Source organism: Physeter macrocephalus, chromosome 11 (genome assembly GCF_002837175.3).
Source record: "Physeter macrocephalus isolate SW-GA chromosome 11, ASM283717v5, whole genome shotgun sequence".
Taxonomy (NCBI): Eukaryota; Metazoa; Chordata; class Mammalia; order Artiodactyla; family Physeteridae; genus Physeter; species Physeter macrocephalus.
In genome coordinates this window covers 29,900,077-29,923,113 of record NC_041224.1, presented here as the reverse complement: position 1 = coordinate 29,923,113, position 23,037 = coordinate 29,900,077, and the positions used below count along the sequence as shown (strand labels likewise).

General features: G+C 42.0%; 1 protein-coding gene across 1 annotated transcript in view; it reads right to left on the bottom strand.

Moving 5' to 3' along the window:
• Window positions 1-23,037, bottom strand: part of SFMBT2 (Scm like with four mbt domains 2) — a 216,486-nt gene that overhangs the window by 34,467 nt on the left and 158,982 nt on the right. Inside the window, 2 exon segments of the mRNA XM_007126577.4 lie at window positions 7,493-7,619; window positions 14,045-14,127. Of these exon segments, the coding sequence (XP_007126639.3) occupies window positions 7,493-7,619; window positions 14,045-14,127 (210 nt within the window).

Below are 23,037 nucleotides of genomic sequence, written 5' to 3'. Positions count from 1 at the left end.
GACAACCACACGACAAAGCTATTCAGAGAAGAAAGGAGGCTCTCATACGGTATGGCCACAGAGGTCGGATCAAGGGAGGACAGGTTACCTTAAAAGGAAATTAAACTATGATGTCATTTCACCGCTACAGGAGAAAGACTTTCCATACTCACAGGGCCCATGTACCAGCATATAAAGTTGGAGAAATCACTCTGGAACCGTAAAATGGTTTTGCAATTTGCGATATCCTGAGACTCTGTCCTCAGACCGGTGCAACCCACCCACTTCCACAAAGTGCCTCTTGCCCTTCTGTCTGCAGAGACTGTATCACAGCTTCCCCCAGCAGAGGATGCAGGGCACTGTGATAGAATCGGTAGCCCCTTCTATTGGGAACATCAGGATGAAAGAAGAGGATGGCTGTGATGATGCTAAAGAATCTTCCTAGGAACACAATCCAATCACACCCCTCACAGTAGTAACTGCTTCATTCCCAGCCAGTTATGGAAGGGAATGAGCCTGGGCGAGCCCAGTGGAGATGCTGGTGGGACCAGAGGCAGGAGGGCTGTGAGGGCAGAGGCTAGGAGCAACCACGGAGGAAGTACATGATGTTCACTGACTATACTAATAGAATCCGAATGACCCCTGCATCTCAGGTGAGAGCCAGCACAGGAAGAAAGGCGAGAGGGCTTGAGGGACTCGTCCTGCGCCCTCATCAAGAGTTAAAGGCCACACTGAGTTGTGATGGGCTCGAGTGTGCGATGAAAAGGTAAAGCACTGGAAGAAAGAAAAGCAAGAACTGGGTGCTGGAAACCCCACCCGCCATCCATCCTGGGCCCTCCATCTGCAGACGGTGGCGGGGAGGGGGGGGCGTCCCAGAACAAGATCTCAGAGATCCCTTGTCAGCTCTGGAATAAATTCCTAAGGAATCAAGAGACAGCAAAACTGTGGCTGGCAAGATCGACATGTGATAGGAAGCCATCGGAAGGAAAACAACAGAAACGGGACTAAATGCGTGAGTGGAGGGAGAGATCCATCCACAGAATGGCAAACTCTTACAGCACTTACTCTGGACCAGATACTTTTCTAAGCGTTTCATCCTCACGACCCGAAGAGATCGGATGGTTTTCATCCCCATTTTACAGATGAGTAAACTGAGGGTCAGGAAAAGATCAACCGGCCGGTAAGAGGTGGGGGATCTAAGGTTCGAACCTAAGCAATCTAGCTCCAGAGCCTAAGAAAGCATTCGAGGCGGGCTCGTGAGGAAAACGTGGTCAGTCAGAAGTCACACTCAGCACAACGGCAGCTTGAAAGCCCAAACTTTCCTTTGGTTCCTGTTGCAAAGCCCTCTGGAGAGGAGATTCCCCCCTCCAGCCTCCCATCAAAAGCCTTCCCCCACATTCCCATTTTGCTTAAGAAAGCCAGAGCCAGGGCTGTCGCTGACCACTCAGAACCTGTGTAACTGATTGGGAGTCTTCAAAGCCTGTTCAAAGACAGCACCCACTCCTGGGCCACGTCCCTTAACTGTGCAAGAATACAGGTCCTGCTCCCATATATACCCCTATCTGCTAAAGCAGCTTCTCCCCAAAATGTCTCCTGTAGCCCATACCTCTTTTTAAAGATTTAAAAACCACCCACACTGGCTTGAAATATAATTACTTTCACATTTGCATTTTCCCTTGTTTCATCCTTGCAGGTCTCTGCAAAATGCTATTAACCACCTGACTTTATCACAAATTACAGAAAAGGCTTAAAGAGCAGTTTTCTGCACCTGGTCTCCTAGACAGAAGAGGTTGAGTCACCTGAGTTTCTTTGCCCATTTGATCTCCTCGAGGCCTTTACAAACTCTCCGTGCAGAAGAATCATCCGGGGAGGGTGACATGAAAATGGAGATTCCCAGACCCTGCTCCCAGGACCCGGAAGTCATGGGTCTGCAGCAGCCCCAGGAATCTGCACTTTCATAGGACTTCCGTGTGTTATGACGCAGAAGGTAGTTTACTGGAACTGAACCAAGCACACACGGAAAAAAAACTGACCAAGGAGTTTTTGAATTTTAGCTTACAAGTATAAAACACCTCACTGTCTCAAAACTCGGTTAGCCAAACAGCAGTTCTTAGGGGGCTGCTCGTATCTTAAATCGCTTTCTCGTTAAGAGACACCGATTTTATTTATTCCTCGTATCTATTCAGCAAGCCTTTAGCAAGCAGAGCGCACGTGAACTCTCATACAAACATCGCGCTGTGTGATAACAGGCAAAGAGTGCAGATGTTTATAGACACGAGGGGTCCGCTCTGCTGGTGCACAGGCTCCAGGCGGGGAGGCTGAAATGGAAGGGTGCTGCCTTCTTTCTGCTTATCAACCTCCTCCAGTTCCTAGCTAGGATGCACCCAGCACAACTCGAGCACTTTATAGATAGGACTTCACCCATAACCATCCTATGAGGCAGAATCCGTTACCCTACATTTTATGGAACTGCACGAAGAAAAAGGAGAGTCTAAACTCACCAAGTACTCAAGATCACACATCTAGGAAGCAGATGTGCATGTCGGGAGTGGGTGGCTGAATGCTGAGTTATACAATTTGAGTCTTTGCTCCGTGAGAAATACAGACTCGTTGAACACTTAGAAGAAGGCAGGGGCTGTATTATACAGAGCTAAGCCTTACTGCTCTATGAGGATGGGAGAGAAAGCAGTTGAGAGACTACTGACATCCTAAGAGGAAGGGATGGAGACTTGGAACCAGAGTGTGGCAGGGAGAGGACACATGAGATGGGGGCGGGGGGGCCTGGAGTCACTACTGGTCATGGGGGCTTAGTAGATTCTGAAAATCTACTAAGCTACCAACTTTTTGAGGGTTTCCTTTTATTTCAGATGAATTTTGAAATCCTAAACCATAGTTATGTTTTAAACTATTTTCTGGGAATTAACACCACACTGGACTTGCAGCTAAAATCCCTGTTCTCTGCCCCTCCCAATCTCTTGGACTATCATATTTATTAGACAGTAGGCCTGTCAAAGACAAGAGGATGACTTTTTGGTGTCTAACTTGGGTAGACTCATGATGCCTCTGGGTGAGATGGGAAAGTCGAGAAGAGCAAACACAGGGGTTACAACAGTGGCCTCCGGTTGGGAAACGCCAACGTCCCCGGGGAGACGCTCTGCAGGTAGCTGGAAACGGGAGTTCTGAACGTGTTTGCTGAGAGCGCTGGGCATCTGGACACGTCAGCACAGAACTGCTGCTTGAGTCACAGAGGAAGAGGAGGCTGAATGGGAACCGGGGAAATAAAGGATGTTGAAGAGTTCCGACCTCCCCATATGAGGGAAGGAAACACCAGATGACCAACGAGTACATGGGAAAGACAAGGGCAAAAAGAGAGGGTTCTGGGAGAGTCCACGCATCAAAAGTGAAAGGTCTACACCCTTACACCAGCACTCCTAATAACAGAGTTGGAAGCTGGCTTAGGACGCTGTAGCATCAGGTGAAGGAGACGAGGACATGGTCCCTGCAAACTGCTTGCTGCCTTCCAACCTTGAAAGGCGAATGCAACTGAAAGCAAGCAGAGGAAACCAGCAGAGTACAAAGTGCCAAGAGATCCACCTCCCCGCAGCCAAGAAGCTGGGAGCAAATCAGATACATCAGAAATGCCACTGGACAGTTGCAGAGTGTACGCGTTTCTGAAGAGGGAAAAGGAGAGAGATCACATCCGTCCTTGAATTGTCGCTGGTGTTTAAACACCTACGCTGAAAGTCTACTTAAAGAGCCCACGTGTGGCTCGCGAAGGTCATCTCCTGCGGAAGTCAGGGGTGCCACGTCCCTGCACATTCAGTCCTTGTCAATGGGGATGTGAAGTTCACAGTGGAAGGATACGGCTCCTCAAAAAGCTACCATCCAAAGTGATACACAGCTCAGACCCAAAGATTGAAATTTATACACTATGTTGTGCTAGTATTGACTGTAGAAAATTTTTATTTTCTCTAAATTTTGTTTCGGAGGGCAGCAAAAAGTAAAGATCATGAGATGCTAGTAATAACCTAAGTTGATGGTTTGAGTTAAGCTCCCTGAACTTACATTTTGGTACTCCTCCACAGACCTGATGACCTCTGGGTCATCTTCCTTTTTTTGTTCTCTGTATGTTTGTTTTTAACCAACTGGAAGGGAAAGCCCCAGGAAACAAATGACGGGAGGGCCATCATTCCTTCCCCACGTTCAAAGTGCAAAAACGCCATCCCAGAACGCCCTCCTCTTTTCATTTTTAACAGGCCTCCCAACGTCAAAACCAGGATTTGCTGCTCATGTTCTAAGCGCTCTATAAAAATTCCTGTAGTGGCAACAATGAAAGAGCTAAACAACCTAGTGGAAATGAAGCCTGCAGGTTGTGATACTTTTTATGACATAAAAGGAATTTTCTGCCTCAGCTAAAAGGCTGAAATACCTAATATTGGGGAATAAAGGGAATACGTATCACACCTCTTTGAAACGGGAGGAAAATAGTATTACTAATAACAGAGACAAGAGAAACCAAGGAAGGCAACGCAAAGATGTCAACCCTCTTCGTGAATTAATGCACTTTGAGAGTGAAGAGAACACCCGCACCCTATTCGTCCCGAAAGAAAATGATCACCAATGAGTGTAACGTGACTTGGATTGTGAGATGCAGATGTACCAGGGTGTGAGCCAGGGTGTGGGGCTACGACACGAGAGGTATTAAAACGGAACGTAATTCGTAGAATAGGAATACATGCTCGTAACTGTAGAGATGATAACCTAGAGCAGAAAATTAACATAAGAGAAAACATCACAACGTCCTTTCCCAAACACCAAAACCCCATCATCAGAAACGGCCCTGGCTCGCTGTCAGTGGTTTTTGAGAACTTGACATTCTTTCCAAATACGCACCCAAAATAATATTACACTGATCTCACGTATTTATCGCTTCCTCTTCAACATCAGCTCCCTTAGAGGCCCTTAAAGAACTATCTGACTTTAAAAGAAGTTAGGGGCTTCCCTGGTGGCGCAGTGGTTGAGAGTCCGCCTGCCGATGCGGGGGACACGGGTTCGTGCCCCGGTCCGGGAGGATCCCACATGCCGCGGAGCGGCTGGGCCCGTAGGGCACAGCAGTGAGAGGCCCGCGTACCGCAAAAAAAAAAAAAAGAAGTCAAATACTAAATTAAAATGATCATTTAAATTACTAAACGTAGTCAATTAGCCATGTGTTGAAAATATTTCAAATCAATTTATTACATAAAAATAACTAACAAATTGGTATGAAGTACATTATAAATTAAGTGTCATATAAACGGTCTATAATAAGAATCACCATCATCATAAAAATAATTTAACTGCCCCAAAGTGACTGGAGTGAATCTCGAACATTTTGTCCCCAGGACTGAGGAAAGAAAACACTAAATACATAAGACTTGGAGACGATGAGAAGTAAGTGCCATTAAGCTTGCTGTCACTTTAAAAGGTCAGTGCCCAGGAAGGGCCAAAAATCAAAACAGAACTCCCCCCAAAATCCCAAATTCAAGAAAGATCAGCAGACTGAATGAATTTTAACTTTAACTGATGAGGCAAATGCATAATGTTGACCAACAGCATCAGGTAAACAATATTCAACAGATTTTATTTTTGAATTTTTTTAATATGTAAGGTCTGGAAAAATGCACAATCAATTTTCTGACCTGCTTCCTCATGCTAACTCATTTTCATTACTCCCAGTGAAAGCACCCCAGAGAATAAGAAAAAGAGCTGACATGAGCTGATTTACATTTCTCTGCTATAAAACCAGAAGTTTATAACCAAAGAAAAAGCAAGACTGTCAAAAATGTTAAATATACACTAGACATTGCTCATCATTCTTTTTAAGAATTGGGAAGTTGCAGGGTATGTTGAATTAAGCAACAAAGATGTCAAGAGCAATGAAACTGAACCTCAGGCACATGTTAATGGCTTAGCTACTTTCTCCATCTATAAAAATCAGGACACTCTTACTGCTCTCTCTGTTAGGTAATTAACAGCTTAAAAGCACTTTGGAAGTACAAACTGCTAAATAAATTATGACTGCCAAAGAATTTTAACCGCCATGTGCTAAATAATAGTGATGAAACATGGGCCTTGAACTTTACCACTTTTGTTTTCAAATTAATCATGTAAACAAGACTCTAATCTCTCATAATATTAGGCTTAGCACAGTATTAGGTAGCAAGTTCAATTTAGGGATTCAAAATCACCGAAGGGATCTTGTTTTTCCAAGAGCAGTTGATTCAACTTTATATGCAGTAATGAAAGTAAGTTCATGTCCTACTCCAGTAGCTACAGAAATATCACCATGACACCTGTGTCTACATTTTGGCTAATTCCAACTCGAGGCCATTCTACTTGAAAATCTACTTAGCTACCAACATTGTGAGGATTTCCTTTTGTTTCAGATTGATTTTGAAATCCTAAACCATAGTTATGTTTTAAACTATTTTCTGGGAATTAACAACACACTGGACTTTCAGCTAAAATCACTGTTCTCTGCCCCTCCCAATCTCTTGGACTGTAATATTTATTAGACGGTAGGCCTATCAAAGAACCTTCAGTGCTTTTTTAGACTTGTTTACTGACGAAAGAGGATAAAGATACTGGCACCAATTCTATGACCTTCCAAACTTTCTATTCCAGTGGTGGTTGACCATGTCATAAAATTTAAAATTTGGACTAGGAAAGCTAACAGCGCTTCATTTGTCATCTACAGCATCTTATTCCTTTTCCATATTCATTTGAAATAACTACCAAGTGCTGTGAAACTGAAAAAACAATCGAACAACTAACAAACAAACAAAAGACGCAAAGAATTTTAAATCACAGAAAGATGACACAACCTTAGAGAGCAAATTCATTTTAATTCTTCCTCATTGGAAATATAACATCTGAAAAAGTCTCCTATCTAAGCCCACAATCTGATCGAGGTTCTGCTTACAAAGTGCATGGTTCTGTGAATTATCTGGACGATTAGAAATAAAATGCAGCTATGAAGAACAGTTTAAACACCATTAAACAAACAAGCCTAAATTCTGTTTATTATATATTTGGGGAGAAAGTCACGTCCAGTTACTACTTTAAGGAAAAATTAAACATCTACGAAAGAAACCAAAGTAAAGGGTATGATTCACAGTAAAATGCAAACATATAATTTTATCCTCTTAATAACCAAGACCTCAAATACCAAGTTTTAGTGACCCATATTAATTTAATTGTGACATTAGCTTTTATAATCAGAGATGTACAAAGACCACTGTGCTCCAAACATAATTATTGCGCGAGTCTCATTTCATGAAATTATTAGTTAAGATGAGAGCCTCTGAACAAATTCATATGTGATTAGTTTCACTTATTTAAGAACGCTGAATAATTTAAGACAGCTGAAATAAAAGGAAAGCAAAAGGGGCACGTCTGAGCAGTGCTGACATCATCTGCACCCTGCCCTCTCCAGGTGGACCCTGAATTCAGAACGATTATGAACTGTGCGTACCTTCCAGGTGAAGCCACATCAGCCTCCCCTTCACAGCAATGACGGAGGCCACGCAGAGTTCTCCCGGATTCCTGGGGTTCACAGCTTCAAGTTTCATGTTCGGTGTGAAGCCCCGGCTGAATGACGTCTGAAAGAGAAATAGAACTGACGCTGAGCCAGAAGATACCACAGCCAGATAACGCGAAGCCAGAGAGTGGCCAGCTGGCACGGCAGAAATGTATACACGCGCACGCGCACGCACACGCGCACGCACAGATTTATTGATAAGACAGACAGGTGAGCGCACCTGCTTAGTCTTTCCCCACCATCCATGAGGAAAGAACCACACAGCGCACGCACACGCACACGCGCACGCACAGATTTATTGATAAGACAGGTGAGCGCACCTGCTTAGTCTTTCCCCACCATCCATGAGGAAAGAACCACACACCCTTCCGCTTGTTTCCCAGAAATGAGAACTACGCTGGGCACACAGCAGGTGCCTAACAATATCTGCTGAAAGAGCGCGAGGGTGAATCCGCTCTGGCTTCCTAGTTCCATGTGCGTCCTTCCAACCTCGGAATCACTACGGTACCGATCACTCCTCCCACGTCCCTGTGCGCCTCACTCACGTCCTCCCGGGCGTATCTGAGGGTGAAAGGAGATGGCGACCTCCACCGGGGATCGTCTCCTTCAGCAGGATGTCTGTCCTCTAGCTTTTCCTTTGGTGCGAGGTCTGCTCGTGATGAATTCCCAGTTTTCTTTTATCTGAAATGGTCTCTATTTTCCCCTTGTTCTCTGTTTATTTTTCTTTACTTTTAAAATTCATTTTTAAAAATTCACAGAGGGAAATTCACTTTTTGGTGTGCTGTTCTAGGAAAGCAGGGCTGTCAGATGAATGCACACAATCATGTAGCCATAACCACCATCAAGACACAGAGGGTGCTGTCACCCCCAAAATGCCCTTGCACTGGTCCTTCGGTGATCAATCCCTCCCAGACCCCCAACTCCTGGAACACTGATCTGCTTTCTGTTCCCGTAATTCCACTTTTTCTATAATACCATCTAAGTGGAATCCTACCCTACTTAGCCTTGTCAGTCTGGCTTTTTTCACTAAGCTAAGTGCATCTGAGAGTGTCAGGCTATCACACGGATGGGTACCTCATTCTACTTTACTGCTGAGTGGTTTCTACAGATGCACCATGATTTATCTATCCATTTACCAGCTGAAGGACAGCTGAGTTGTTTCCAGGTTTTGGTAATTGTGAATAAAGCCACTATGGACATTCAAAGACAAGTTTTTGTGTGAGCATAAGTATATTAAGCTGCTCAGGCTGCCACAGCCAACACCGTGGGTTGGGCAACTTAAACAACAGAAATGTATTGTCTCATGGTTCTGGAGGCTGCAAATCCAAGATCAAGCTGTGAGCAGGGTTAATTTCTTCTGAGGCCTCTCTCCTTGGCTTGAAGACGGCCATCTTCTCCCTGTGTCTTTACATGGTCTTTCCTCCATGTGTGTGGCCTATGTCCTAATCTCCTTTTCTTACAGGGACACCAGTCATGTTGGAGAAAGGCCTACCCATGTGACCTCATTTTACCTTAATAACTTCTCTAGACACTCTTAAGTACAGTCCCATTTTGAGATACTGAGAATTAGGGCCGTAACACATGAATTTTGGGGGGACAAAATTCAGCCTCTAACACTAAGTTCTCATTTCTCTAGAAACGGAAGGATTGCTGGACCATATGGTAAATGCACATTTCTAAGAAACTGCCAAATTATTTTCCAGTATGTCATTTTGCACTCCCACCAGCAGTGTACGGAGTTTCAGTTGCTAAACATCCTCACCGGCACGTGGTATTGCCAGTTTTTCAAATTTGAGCCTTTCTAATAGGTAGGTCTAGTGGTATCTCATTGTGCTTTTAACTTGCATTTTCTCTGTAACCAGTGAGGTTCAGCACTTTTTCACGTGTCTGTCCACTTGTACGATCTTCTTGGATGAAATGTCTTTTTATCTTCATTCCGGAAGTGTATTTTCACTGGATATAGAACTACAGTTTTCTTCTTTTAGCATTCTAAAGACATTATTAATTCACCATCTCTTAGTCTCCATTGTTTCTGATGAGACGTTTGTTGTTATTTAAATTGCTGTTCCTGTATAAGGAATGTATCATTTTTCTCTTGATGCTTTGAAGATTTTCCTCTTTATGTTTGGTTATCAGCAATTTGACTAGGTTGTGTTTCTTTGTATCTGTGTTGCTTATTCGCTGAGTTTCCTGAACCCATTAATTTAGATCTTTCAGCTACTCTGGTAAATTTGGAGTCATTGCTTCTTCAGCTATTTTCTTCTTCCACAATCTCTGTGGCCACATCTTCTGAGTCACCGAGTACACATGATATGGTTGCTCAGATCCCTGGGATTCTATTCATCTTTCCCTCCCTTCCTTCCAATCATTTTTTTCCTCTCTGTTCTTCAGATAGTATAATTTCTATTTTCAAGGTCATGAACTCTTTGCTCTGTCGTCTCTATTCTGCTTTTAAGCCCTTCCAATGAATTTGCTTATCTTGGATATTGTATTTTTTAGTTCTAAAATTTCTCTTTTTTATGCTCTCTACTTCTGTTCTGGCACTTCCTATCTTTTTATTCATTACAAGAATATTTTCCTTTACATCAATGGTTTGAAACTTTAGAGTGTATCAGAATTATCTAGAGAGCTTTTTAAAAACATAGCCTGCTAAGTCTCACCCCAAAGTCTGTGATTCAGTTGATCTGAGGTGAGGTCAGCAAATCTGTATTTCCAACAAGTTCCCAGGAGATGCTGAAGCTGCTGGTGCAAAGACTGCACTGTGAGAACCACCGCTTTACACCACGGAGCTTAGTTGTAATAGGGGCTTTAAAATACTTGTCTGCTAATTTCAACATCTGGGTCATGTTGGATTTGGTCTGTGTTGATTTATCTGTTCTACTGAGAATGAGTCTGATTTTCCTATTTCTTCATGCATTGAGCAACTCTGGATTGAAACCTGGATGTTTTAAATATATATCACAGAGACTCTGGATTGTGTTATATTCCTCCCAAGGGCGTTGATTTTTCTGTTTTAGCAAGCAATTGACTTGGCTGGACTCAAACTACACACTCTGCCTCTGGAGAAGCAGCTCACATCTCAGTTCCGTTCTTTCATCCTTAGCAAGGCTTCTTGGGAGTGTTCCTGGCACATACATGGTTCAGGGATCAGTTAAAGATTTAGGCAGAGTTTATACACTGGATTTGTGGTCTCCCCTCCTGCCTCTCCCCTCACTTTCCAGTAGCTGTGGTTGCCCAAATTCTGTTAACTGGTTCATCAGGCCAGAAAGACCTTGAATTTTATATCACTGTTTTCATTATCCCCTATGTTGTCAACTGTGGCTGACCTTAAGCCAAAAGTCTGTAAAAAATGGGTGACCACTCCTGCTACTACTTTCTCCCAAGCATCTGTTCCCCTCTAGAATCCTTCTGCTTTTGTTCATTTTCCATGTCTCTCAGGTACTAGTTTTGGTATTCTGCCCAGAATTTATAGTTGCTATCTGCAGGGGGATCAATTCAGTATGAGCTTACTCAGCCAATACTAGAAGCAAAACTGACTCCTAACACTTTAAAAATAAATATGAAATTTTCCAAAATTACCCACTACTATACATTTTTTTATCAGGCATTGCAATACTATATAAATGTATCTACTTTGAAATACATAAACTGAGATACACAGGTTCCTGTAAGTAAGAGAGATTACATCTTTATATGACTCATGGAAAGAAACCAAGGTAATTCACATTTCCATGTCTTTTTATAGAAGTTAAGTTGAAAATGCAATTATATTTTTATGTTACCAGAACAAAATTATCCAATGTTATGCTGAGAAACCAATATGCTCCTTTCCTTTATGTTTCTTCAGAAATCGAAATCAAAGGAATTCTAGGTTGGCTGTTTCTCTGCAAGTCGTCTGGCCTCATTCATGCATATTAGGTATTGAGTTTCTTTTTGATGACATGACTCGATACACTGCCTGAAAAGCCTCTAAGTAAGTTAAAATGCATTTTATCCTACTTAATAAGGGAAAGCTACAACCCTGTAACCTATTTTCATTTCAACTCACTGCCTGAAGGTAATTTATAAAGGATCAATAGCAAAACTGTTACCTTTGAGTTTATTTTACTAAGCATTTGCCTGTGTCAGTCCATCTCAGAACAGCCTCGGATTGTTAAACATCCCCAGGGAAACGTCTTCCATGCATCCACTTCCACACTACCCCTCCTCTGGTACACACGAGATGTGTGATTAAAAAATGATTCATGATAAACATTCCATTAAAGAGCACTTGTAGCCTGTTAACATCATCCAGAAAAGTACCAGTAATGCAATGCACGTGCCACCAGGCAGATAACAATCCCGTCGATTAAATAAACGGACAGCAAGAAACAAAGGGGGGCATCTCTGTAACAAGTGCATTTCTAATGAATACGCCGGCATTTTAATTAATACAGATTTCATCTTGGTAGCTGAATCCTGAAAGCTCAGAGGCCACCTGGGGATACGGCTCCTGGCTCCACTATAAAGATCCATTTGGACAACGGCTGGCTGATGGGAGCAGGGGACAGATAAAAAGACACCTTGGGGGAACCACGCTGTCACAGAAGAAATAACTCCCTAAATCCAGAACAAGGGGGAGATGTGAGGAGTTTCTTCCCAAGGCTAAAGAGTTAGGGACGGACGATCTCCCGTCTGGAAGAAAGCACAACCTCAAAGCGGTTTGAGGATGCAATGAAGAGTTTCCACAATCACAAATAAAAGGCAATGAGGGGCTTCCCTGGTGGCGCAGTGGTTGAGAGTCCGCCTGCCGATGCGGGGGGACACGGGTTCGTGCCCCGGTCCGGGAGGATCCCACATGCCGCGGAGCGGCTGGGCCCATGAGCCATGGCCGCTGAGCCTGTGCGTCCGGAGCCTGTGCTCCGCAACGTGAGAGGCCACAGCAGTGAGAGGCCCGCGTACCGCAAACCCGCGTACCGCAAAAAAAAAAAAAAGGCAATGAGGCCAGCAGATTCCATGACAAGTGATGTCAACACGTTCGAAGTGTAGTAAGACTCCACTGGACTTAATATGCCTTAAGAGCTAACCAGCTGCTGTGGTGGCAGGTCACACAGCTGTCTCCACACCACCTCACACCCTTCATACAGCTCTTTCAACACTTCAGAAAAGCTACCTTTGTGAAAGGCAATGTCCTCCAGTAGATGTTCATTCAATCACGTAAGGAGCCCTGATTTCTAACCCTGCCACTGACGTGTTTCCGTATTTATGAGCACAAGCTGACCTCGTTACCAACCTACTTAATTCTCCAAAATCTGATCATGATTTATGCTCAGTGTTGAGCTTCTCTCTATTAAGCCAGCTCTTCCCATCAGAAAGCGTTGCCAACTGAATCCCTGGAGTAAAAATTATTGGTGGGGCAGCAATGAATCAGCAGCTCTAGGCGCACATGCCAGAAAACAATTCTTTGATGTGGGAGCACATTGCACTGTAGTATCTGGAGTCTCCAACCAGAGGACTGCATCTTTTTTCTTAGCATAAAAAATTAACTCTCATAACTAAATGCATGTTAAACATACGAGGCTATACATCTCTGCCTCACTCTCCAAACGAAGATGATAATTCACATCCCTTTTTAGTTCCTCCGGTTGATAAAGTTTACATGAATAATTTGTAAACTATTTTATACAACAAACTCCTATAAATAAGCAAGTACACACATGTTGGAACACACACACACACACGCGGAGTTATTTTATGTGCCTCTGTGCCAATAAGCTGTATTTGAAGAAGAAGCAGAAGACTGTTGGGTGAGCATGTTATTACTTCAATCCAATAAAAAATTTAGGAACATATTTTAAGAATATACCTCAGGAGCAGAGAATCTCCCATTCAATGAACTTGTCAATATCACACTCCATAGCAAGTGCACAGCTAATGGTGGCCCTGGTGGCTGGCCGTCCACCAAACTCTGTCCTCCTCCTGCCAGAGTACAGGCTCAAGGCGGGGGGAGACCCCAGCCAGGGCACACTGCCCAGTCTCACTCATGGCGTGGTGTAGCTGAGTGACTAGTTCTCAATGACAGAAGGTGACAGAAGTAGGATGTAATATGTGTCAATATCAAGCTACAGTGTCTAGCACTAGGGTCCTCTTCTCCTGGTTCTCTTTTCCTATCTGCTCGCTAGATTCAGATGACGAAGCCGAGCACAGACCTAGACCAAGGCTCAGCGCAAGAAGAACCACCTGCTCATCAGGAACAAGCTAGACCGTCCACAGGTGAGAGAGAAACTTACGACATGCTTAGTAGTCAATCTGTCACTACAGCCCAGCGTTGCCCTAATTGACACAAAAACGGAAAGCAGGGCTTTTCAAAACTGATAAAAGGCTTAGGATCCCATGGTACAGGGTAGCACTCTAACCTCATCTTGTTCAATAAATAAAAAGCAACCTATACAACTCAAGGTGGACAACATTTATGAGAAAAGGCAGAGCAAGAACCAGGCTTCTTACGTTTCTGAAGCAGAAGGGAGGCGCTTCTTCTGTCCCATGCTGCTTGTGATAATCTGCCCAGTCGAAGTCCTGGCCAGAGTAACCTGTGCGTGAGAAAATGCAGATAAAACGCATTAACCAAGCCGCATCTCAGACCGATGAACAGCGCCAGGGTGTGTCGGGAATTTAAAGTAATAAGGGCGGCAAGTATAGGCCCCGTCCCCAAAAGGTGAAGCCCTTTCTCATGTGTGACAACATATTGAATTTTTCGTAGACAGTGTAAAGTACTAAATAGAGGCAGGGTGTACCATCATTATCATAATTCGGTGCTTGAAACCAGGTGAAGAAGGGGGGAATTTACCCCCGTCAGCGCATGCCGGGGCATAGATCCGCTCTGGGGGAGAACAGATGAGACAGAGCATCCCACAGAGCACACGTGCACAAGGCACGTGGCAGAAATACACAACAACACGTGCCTTCATATCAATTCTGAGTTCAGGTGAACGTACATCTCGACATCTTCGTGGAAACCGTGAGATTTTATTGGAAAACAACACTAGAGGAGAATACTTTTTAAAGAGTAACAGAAGGTAAGACAAATGGCAAAAAAGGATTTGAGATTCTAGCGGGAAATCCTCCAAAGATATGGAAGTCAGGGAGGAATAAACCTTGCCTTAGAATTGAATCACGGAGGAGGATGGAAAATGAGAACTGGGGAAGGTGGGCCTCTCCGGATGAAGTTTTGGGGGCACATTTGAGATACTGGGGGAGTTTGAGAACCAACTATTCATAGGTACTGACTTTAACATGGTTTTTTTCTTTCTTTCTTTATTCATTTCATTTGGGGGTGGGGGAAGAGGTACATAATTATACAATATATATCGATCTATCGTGACCGCCAAGACAAGACATGGGAGAAGTTTAAAACATAAAACAAGAAAGGAGTTGAGTGTATGGCTGAACCTAGGTAGGAAAATACCTCTTAATGTGTCATTTGCATTTCCTGTGAACAAAGGAAGGGAATGGAACCAAAAAATACGGTACCAATCAGGATTACCTGAAACTGTGCAAAATGTCCCCATAATCATCACTTACAGTTCTCTCTTCACTGGTTTAAGTATATGTAAAATAAATCTATAAGGGATTTCTTAAGTATATTTTTAAGCCAAGCCCCTGATTTCTTTGCCCTGTATCATCATAAATTCTACACCTGCAAATTCACTTAACATGGGGAATTCTGTTACTAAATCCACACTTGCAGAAAGACTATGGAAATTCCATATATTGAAGAAATTCAAGATACTGTTTGCTTCCTACCTCCACTTGTACAAAATAGTATCCTTTTCATTAAGTAAGCTCAATTTACTCAATTCTTTAAAAGATGGGGGTGGAGGTTAACCAAGAAGGCAGTTGTCTTCCTGGCCCAGGGACTGACCCTCCCCCCTCCCCCCTCCCTTGCTGACCATCAGTGACAGAGGACACCCCCCCCAACTTGCTCCTGAGACGTCCCTGTAAAGAGTGACAGCTCCTCACTACTTTCCAATGAGGAGATAAGACGTCTCAGAGTCCTGAGATGCTGTGTAATCTTTCTAGCTGGTTTTGAAGAGGTTCTGCACGTTCTTCCACATTCCCTTCCCCCCAGACCCTCTGTCCAGAGCTGTCCCTCCAGCCAGAGGGCTCTGGCACCAGAGGTCTCTGGAAGCAACCAAACCAACTTTCTCCTGAACATTTGCAAACAAAGCAAATGTGTCTTAATCAAGGCACTGAGAGTTTCTTTACAATTAACGTAATCGTCCACTTCGAGTACTTTCTCTGTAACTGTTTTGGAGCAAATCCTTGCGTTAATATATAAGAACAGAAGAATTCACCGAAAGACACCTCAAACTGGTGAGAAGTCACCTCACTGTATGAAAATACTGAACCAGAAAGGAGAACTAGATGAAGGACCCAGTTCTACCAGGACTTGGATGAACCAAGGTCAAAATAAATTAAGTCTTCTGTACCTAGCTTTCCCTATCTACTAATCCACAAAAGAAAGAAAAGCGCTTCAAACTCTCCTCAAGCTGCTGCATTTCAAGATTCAGAGCCACTATTACTAATTACTATTGCTATTTAGGATTATTTCCCTTCCCTCTGCGGTTAATTCCCTTCTCTTCTCCTAGGGGAAAAGTGTGACAGGTTGAATGAAGAGAGGATATATAACAAGACATTCCCTAGAAGAGCTCTCAAGTGAACAGCTGGAAACAAGCTGAATCCTGCAACAGAAGGACCCTGGTTGTTTAGGCCCACGGCTAACTGGCTTTGTTAAGGTCAAGACCTCGTTCTCTTACATATCTCTTCCCTGGACCTCTGCTACCTCCTGAGTTAGTTTGTGAGCAAAGGAAAATCTTATCAAGATCATGGGGGAAGGGGAGAAATAGGAAAAAACCGATACAATGAACAGCCAACCATTTTCTGAAATAATATCAAATTTAGGTATTCTGTATGGTCAGTATCTGTTCAGATAAAACTTTCCAACTTAGGGGTCACCTCTACACCCTATACAGATAGACATTTAGCTGGATTTTCTATCACATTCATAACCACCAACTTCCAATGGATTTTCAACCCACTCCATAAATGCCAGGCTCACGGTTTCTTGGACCTATATTCAATCTTTCTACATCCAGTCTCCAAGATTCTCTATGGGGAGCCACTTTTAATCTAATAATTTCAGGATATATCCAAGTCTTGCTGGGTACCTAAGCAACAAGCCATTATTCTGTCCCCAGAACTCTCTCCTTTCCTTCAATATTTGAATAGCTTCAACTTTGCGTCCTCCTTCTCTTAGGGACCTTTATTCGCTTCATCACTTAAAATTCTTCTCCTCAGGCTGATAATGAGCTCGCTTTGTAAGGCATTTTTGTGACAGCTCAGAAAATAACTGTTACATAAAAACAAATTGCTGTGGCTCGTATAATAGAGACAACAGGGGTCAATTATGCTCATTAATCAACAAAGACAGAACAAGAAGTACTAAGGCTTAACCACAGCCAGGAAAGCATGTTTTAAACCCAGGAGGGAGGAAAACACCAGAGGGGAAAAGAAAATAAAAGGAAATCAAAACCCCTTGGGCTATTAAAATTTGCAACAAGCTGCCATCAGACTGTTGAACTTCCACCACTAGGGTTATTTAAGCTTTAATTAGTGTTTATTCTGCATGACGTTCCAACTATTACGGGTCCAAAAGGAAACAAGTCAATGACCCATTTTTCCTTATGATACAAATTAATTGACATAAAACAGCTCCACTTGCAAACATTACTATTGGCAGTGCAATTGGACAATTCTTCTGGAAAACAATTTGGCAGAAAAACGTCCATGAACTTTGACACAGCAATTTCACTTCTGGAAATGTAACCCATAAAACAACCCCCAAAACTGAAAAAATGTGATACATTAAGATACAATGGCATTATTACTAATAATTCTGATTAAAAAAAATCTTTATATCCAGAAGTAGAAAATAATGTGAAACTTAGCCAAGTCCATGGAAAGTCATGCAGGCATGAAAATTGCACCTAGTTTACTACAAAAAGTCATGAAAAAAATGACTACTGTAAGTTTAGATGAAAAGACTGCTACAAGCATACACAGAATTATCAAACTGACATGAAAATATGCAAAAGAAAAGACCTGAAGAAAGGTAAGAAAAACTTACAAGGAAATATCAAAATAATTATCTGTGTGGTGGGACTCCTGGATATCTTTTTCTTCTACCTCCTTGTATTTTCCAAGTTTTCACTAATGTTCATGAATTATTTCAATAATACAAAAATTTTGAAAGCATAGCATCTTCACTCTATCTTAAAAGATAATCAAAGCACCGGTCAACCAATCCAGGAATACAGCATGACGACCTCCCCTCAGCCATCCTCCTGCTTCTCCTTTGCTAACAGAATCCTGACTGTATCCAGTTCCTAGAGGGAGTTAGGTCTCTCCTCAGCACCAGGAAGTGAATCATGACAACCCTGAGGCAATCATGGCGGTCTCACGCCCCTTGCCAGTGACTTGGGATGGAGGGAAGGGCAGGGCTTTAAAAAAGATTTCTCTCTCTCTCTCAAAAAAAAAAAAAGAGACCACCGAAGTAAAAGGTCCTGTTCTATGCTAGGTGGATATGAAAAAAAATTACAATCTTAATAAAAAATAAAAATAGCAAAAGAATATCATGTTTGACATCTACCTGAATGACAAAATGAAAAACAATGATACAAATCCACCACTGTAAAGGCTGTCCAAAATAATTACATAGAAATACAAAGTTACGTATTCAAGGAAAGAGAAATCTGAAAGAATATACACCAAAAGTTATTTTTTCAGGATAGGAAACTTTTCTACTTTTTATCAGAATTTTAAAGAATGCATGCATATTAAATCTGCAGTTTAAAAAAAGTGTTTAGAAATATACCCTGAGGTCCTATAAAGTGGTAACACTTTCTAAAGCAAGGAAATGCATCCATTTCATAACAATTCACTGTAAGTCTCCAGCTTGCTGGACTCTGCTAAGTTGCTGGTAAGACGAGGATGAAACAGGCATGTGCTCTGCTTTCACCTGCTCCGGCAGCTAAGAGAGTGACAGACACACGGCATGGTTAAGAGTGACGCAGTGGGCAAAGGCAAGGATGGAGGGAGACATGGAGAATGAGGAAAGAAAGCCCTGAAGAAAGCCATCCCTCATGATGGAAGATCACAGAGCTCCAGGGAGATCTTCGGCAACTGAGAGAACGTTCACATCCTTGTGCTGGAGCACCTGGGTTCATAGGAAGCTTCTTCAGCTTCTAGTTCAACGTCTCTTTGAAAGGAAATATGACACAATCATCTTCAAAGATCAGTAAATCGCAGGACCGAGATACAGGAATGAGAGACAACACGACAGAAACCACATTATAGTAAGAGCAGGTTCTTAACCCTTTCTCAGAAAATCTCATGAATGGTGAGAGCAGCCCTACTGGGCACTTTCCCAGGGCACTCCTCTCCTTACTGAATGGTGATCTCTCTCCTCTCAAGCCCGAGGCTTTCACTGAGTCCCTCGAACACTTACTCAGGCTTAGCCCATGATAGCATCTCCTTGAGTGGGCCTCACAGCCACCCTGAGTGATAAGTAGGATGGAGGTGCCCACTGCACAGGTGAGGCAGCAGGACCACACAATCCGCAAGTGCAGGAGTGCTAGGTCTATTCCTGAGCAAGTGTTCTCAACAACCTCCTCATTTGTTTCATGAGTTTGCTTATAGGGAGCAAGATAAAAACCCTAGTAATTGATTAAAGCATTTCCTTTTGTCCATGTCATTTTTTAAAGAGTTACCCCCCCCCCTTTGGAATCCACCAGCACCCTCCACGTTCTCAGCTGATGTTCATTTTCAAGACCTCCCTGATGGGAGATCTTGAAAATTTACACATTCATTTTCCAAACGAATTATTCTGTTTTTACATTCATGGAATAGTGCAGAAAAAAAAGAAAAACAAGGAAAGACAGGGGAGGGAAACAAATAAGTTAGTATAAACACCAGCCATTCCAACTTCCTCATCTTTTAGAATAAAAATAAATGTTGAGAAGTATTTAATGCATGTATGGTCACAGTGTGACATGTACATTCCTCCATCTGGGGGCAAGCTCAAAATGTTATTCTGAATCATAGACAGCATTAGGAGATGTAGATATGTCTCCAGGATGGAATCTAATATCATAAAGGCCAACTGTCAATGGCAAAACCATCTTAAGAGTCCTGAAGAATGAAGTAAATTCAGAGATAAGTGAACAAGAGGGAGGCTTAGTTTTCAACAATCAGAAATGTTTTCAGATATTTAAAAAGAACACCCAGAGTTTTAGTCCCCCAAATATTCAATCAAAAGTGCTTTTTGCTCTTTTGATTGAATCACAAAGCCAGAAATGAGAACATGCATCCAAGTCCAGTAACAGGTGGGCTGATCAATAGTCCCCTCTTAGATGCCACATGAAATATAATAATAAAAAAACTACTTACAAAAGCCCAGGGATGGAAGACAACCCTGTGCTCAAGGAAGGTGAGGAGCAGGAGCTGAGATTATTATAATGCCTAGCCTCAGTGAACAAAAAAGCAACCAGACAATCTTAGCCCCATCCCTGGAGGGAGAAGCAGAGGAGCAGACATGGTTGCCACCTGCCCAGGGTTCTGTTTAGGGGGAGAAAAAGAGGAACCACCTGCTCATCCAAGGCAGTGGCACACATGGCTGTAAGGTCCAATTTTACAATTCCGTATGGTACAGGCTGAGAAATTAATGTAAGATTCACCCGTTAGTTCCTTAAATAATCAGGGACGCCTACGTGTACCAGGAATTGTTTTACGTGCTGGGGAAAGGGAAGTGAATAAAAACATTTTTAAAACCCTCACTTTCTAGTAGGAAGATAAAGTGATAAATACTCTAGGACTTGCAAAAACCCTAAAACACTGGCCAGACACTAACGCAAAAGCAGACCGAAGAAACGAATCTTTCAGTCTGAAGATTTTGGAACTCCCACAGAAATAACAATCATCACTGAAAATTAACTCACAATGAAAAATCACAAACCACGTAAGGAAACAAATGAACGTGAGAGTCAGACAAAACAGACTTTAGAGCAAAACGCTTCACTAGGGATAAAGCGGGTCATCACCAGGAGGTTTTAACCATCCTCACCGTGAATGCCCTAACACAGCTTCAAACACATACAAACACACACACACACACACACACACACACACACACACTCGTGAAGCTGACAAACCCTCAATCTCAGAATATTTTAATGCACATTTTAGAAAATTATAGAACAAAAATATAGCGAGAACATATAATATTTGAACAATTCAATGAAAGTTTGACCTAACAGAACGATCTGACATGAAATTTGGAAACACAGCTAAAACAGACACTTCTGTACATATATATACATGACCAAAACTGTCTCAAGCAGAAGTGGTAGCCATGACTAAATATATAACCATTGAAGGAAATAAATTCATACTCCATAAAATACAAACTAAAGGAGAACCAGCTCCAGACGGTTTTATAAGCTACTTTCACCAAACCTTCAAGAATCAGCTAAACCGTATCTTCTACAAACTGTTCCTGAGACACACTGCTTAGGAAGGTGACTAGATATGAAATAAATACATAAAAATCAGTGGTATTCTATTAGATTGTTTACAGCCAATAAAAAAGAATAAATTCTAAAAAAAATGTAAAAATCTAATTCGTAATCGCAAGCTAAAGGACAATGTACCCAGGAAAAAATTCTAGCAAAAGATTTCAAGTTATAGAAAGATAATAAAATAAAATGCCAATTTTCTAAATTAATCTATAAATGCAATGCCAATTAAAATCCAATGGGGTTCTTCATAGAGCCTTTTAAGTTGATTCTAAAATTCACGTACACGAATAACCTGCCAAAAATAACTAGTCAATTTTGAAAAGGGAGAAAGCAGAGGCATTCACCTGATATCAAGACATACTATAAAGTAAAATCAATTTTAAAAACTGAGCTATTTGTACAGGGATGGACAAACAGACCAATGAAGCAGAATAACTAAGAATAGGATACGGTTCACAACCATAAAGGAACTTGCTATATGCCAGTGGTGGCATTACCAGTCAGAAGGGAAACAGAAGATTATTCAATAAATGATGCTGAGACAATTAGCGAATTTGAAAATCCAATTCAATTCAAGCAAACAAGCAAACAAACAAACAAACAAGTAAGCAAAACTGTTTTCTCTCCTCATGCCATGCAAAACTTAATTCCAAGCAGGTTAAAGAGCCATATATGGAAATATGGAAACCAAACTGCAAGACTGAAAAAAAATACATAGAAGAACATCAGTAGGAAATATTTCTAAAGACTTTTAAACAAATCAGAAAAGTTGGATATTTGACTACATTATAATTTAATACTTTAATATAATATAAAGCACCATTTAAAGGTGAAGAAACTGGCCACAGACTAGTGAAACACATTGCTGAGAAAGAATTCATATTAGCCTATATAAAGACTTCCATCGTTAAAAGAAAAAAGGGCAAAAATATAATTGACAATTCAAAAGGAAAACAAGTTGCCAACAAGCAGATGATGAAATGTGCAGCTGCACTAGTTAGTGATCAGGGAACACGCCACTCACACAAGGAGCCCATTTCCCTGCCATCAGAATGGCAACGTCCAAGCTTAAGAATTATCACCTAACAGGGTGGACAATGTAAATTGGGAACTCTCACCTGCTACTGGTGGAAACGTAAACTTGTACAACACAGAAGAGCATGGGGTAATATCCAGGGAATTCCAGCAATTCCAGTTAGGTATAGACCCCAAAGGATCTCTCACACTTGGGTACATGTGCAAAGATCTACATTTGCAGATCTGCAAGAGGGAAAACTGGAAATAGCTTAAATGTCTATCAATGGGAAATGGTTTAAAAAATTATAGTATATTCAAAAAGCAGCTAAAATGAATAAACAATCTACACACAGCAATGTGGAAAAAAAATCTGTAAAATGCTCATGAATAAAAAGCTTACATAAAGATACACAGGATACACAGAGCATGATGCTGTTTACGTATATATCAAAACAAGACCTACTGTAAAGTGACTGTAATAAAAAAAACAAGGAGAGACTGCTGCAGAAGCCAAGGCAGTCATGCAGTAAAAGCATAAAATCCTTAGGAAGGTGGTCGTCTTGCAGAGGCGGGTGGAGAGGGTTCCGGGAGAGAGGAAGGGAGGGGAATAGAGGACGGGACTTCAATTCAATCCATTCAATGCTCAACAAACAATGACCGAGAACCCCACACTCTCCTAGCTGCTGGGCTGGAGCAGAGAACAAGACAGAAATGCCTGCCCTCCTCACCTTTCATTTTAGTGGAAAGACAGATGAAAAAAGAAAAGAAGTAAAATATGTATTACTTGTTATCTTCCATGATAAAAGGTTCTACGGAGAAAAGCCATGCAGGGAAGGAGATACAAATGTT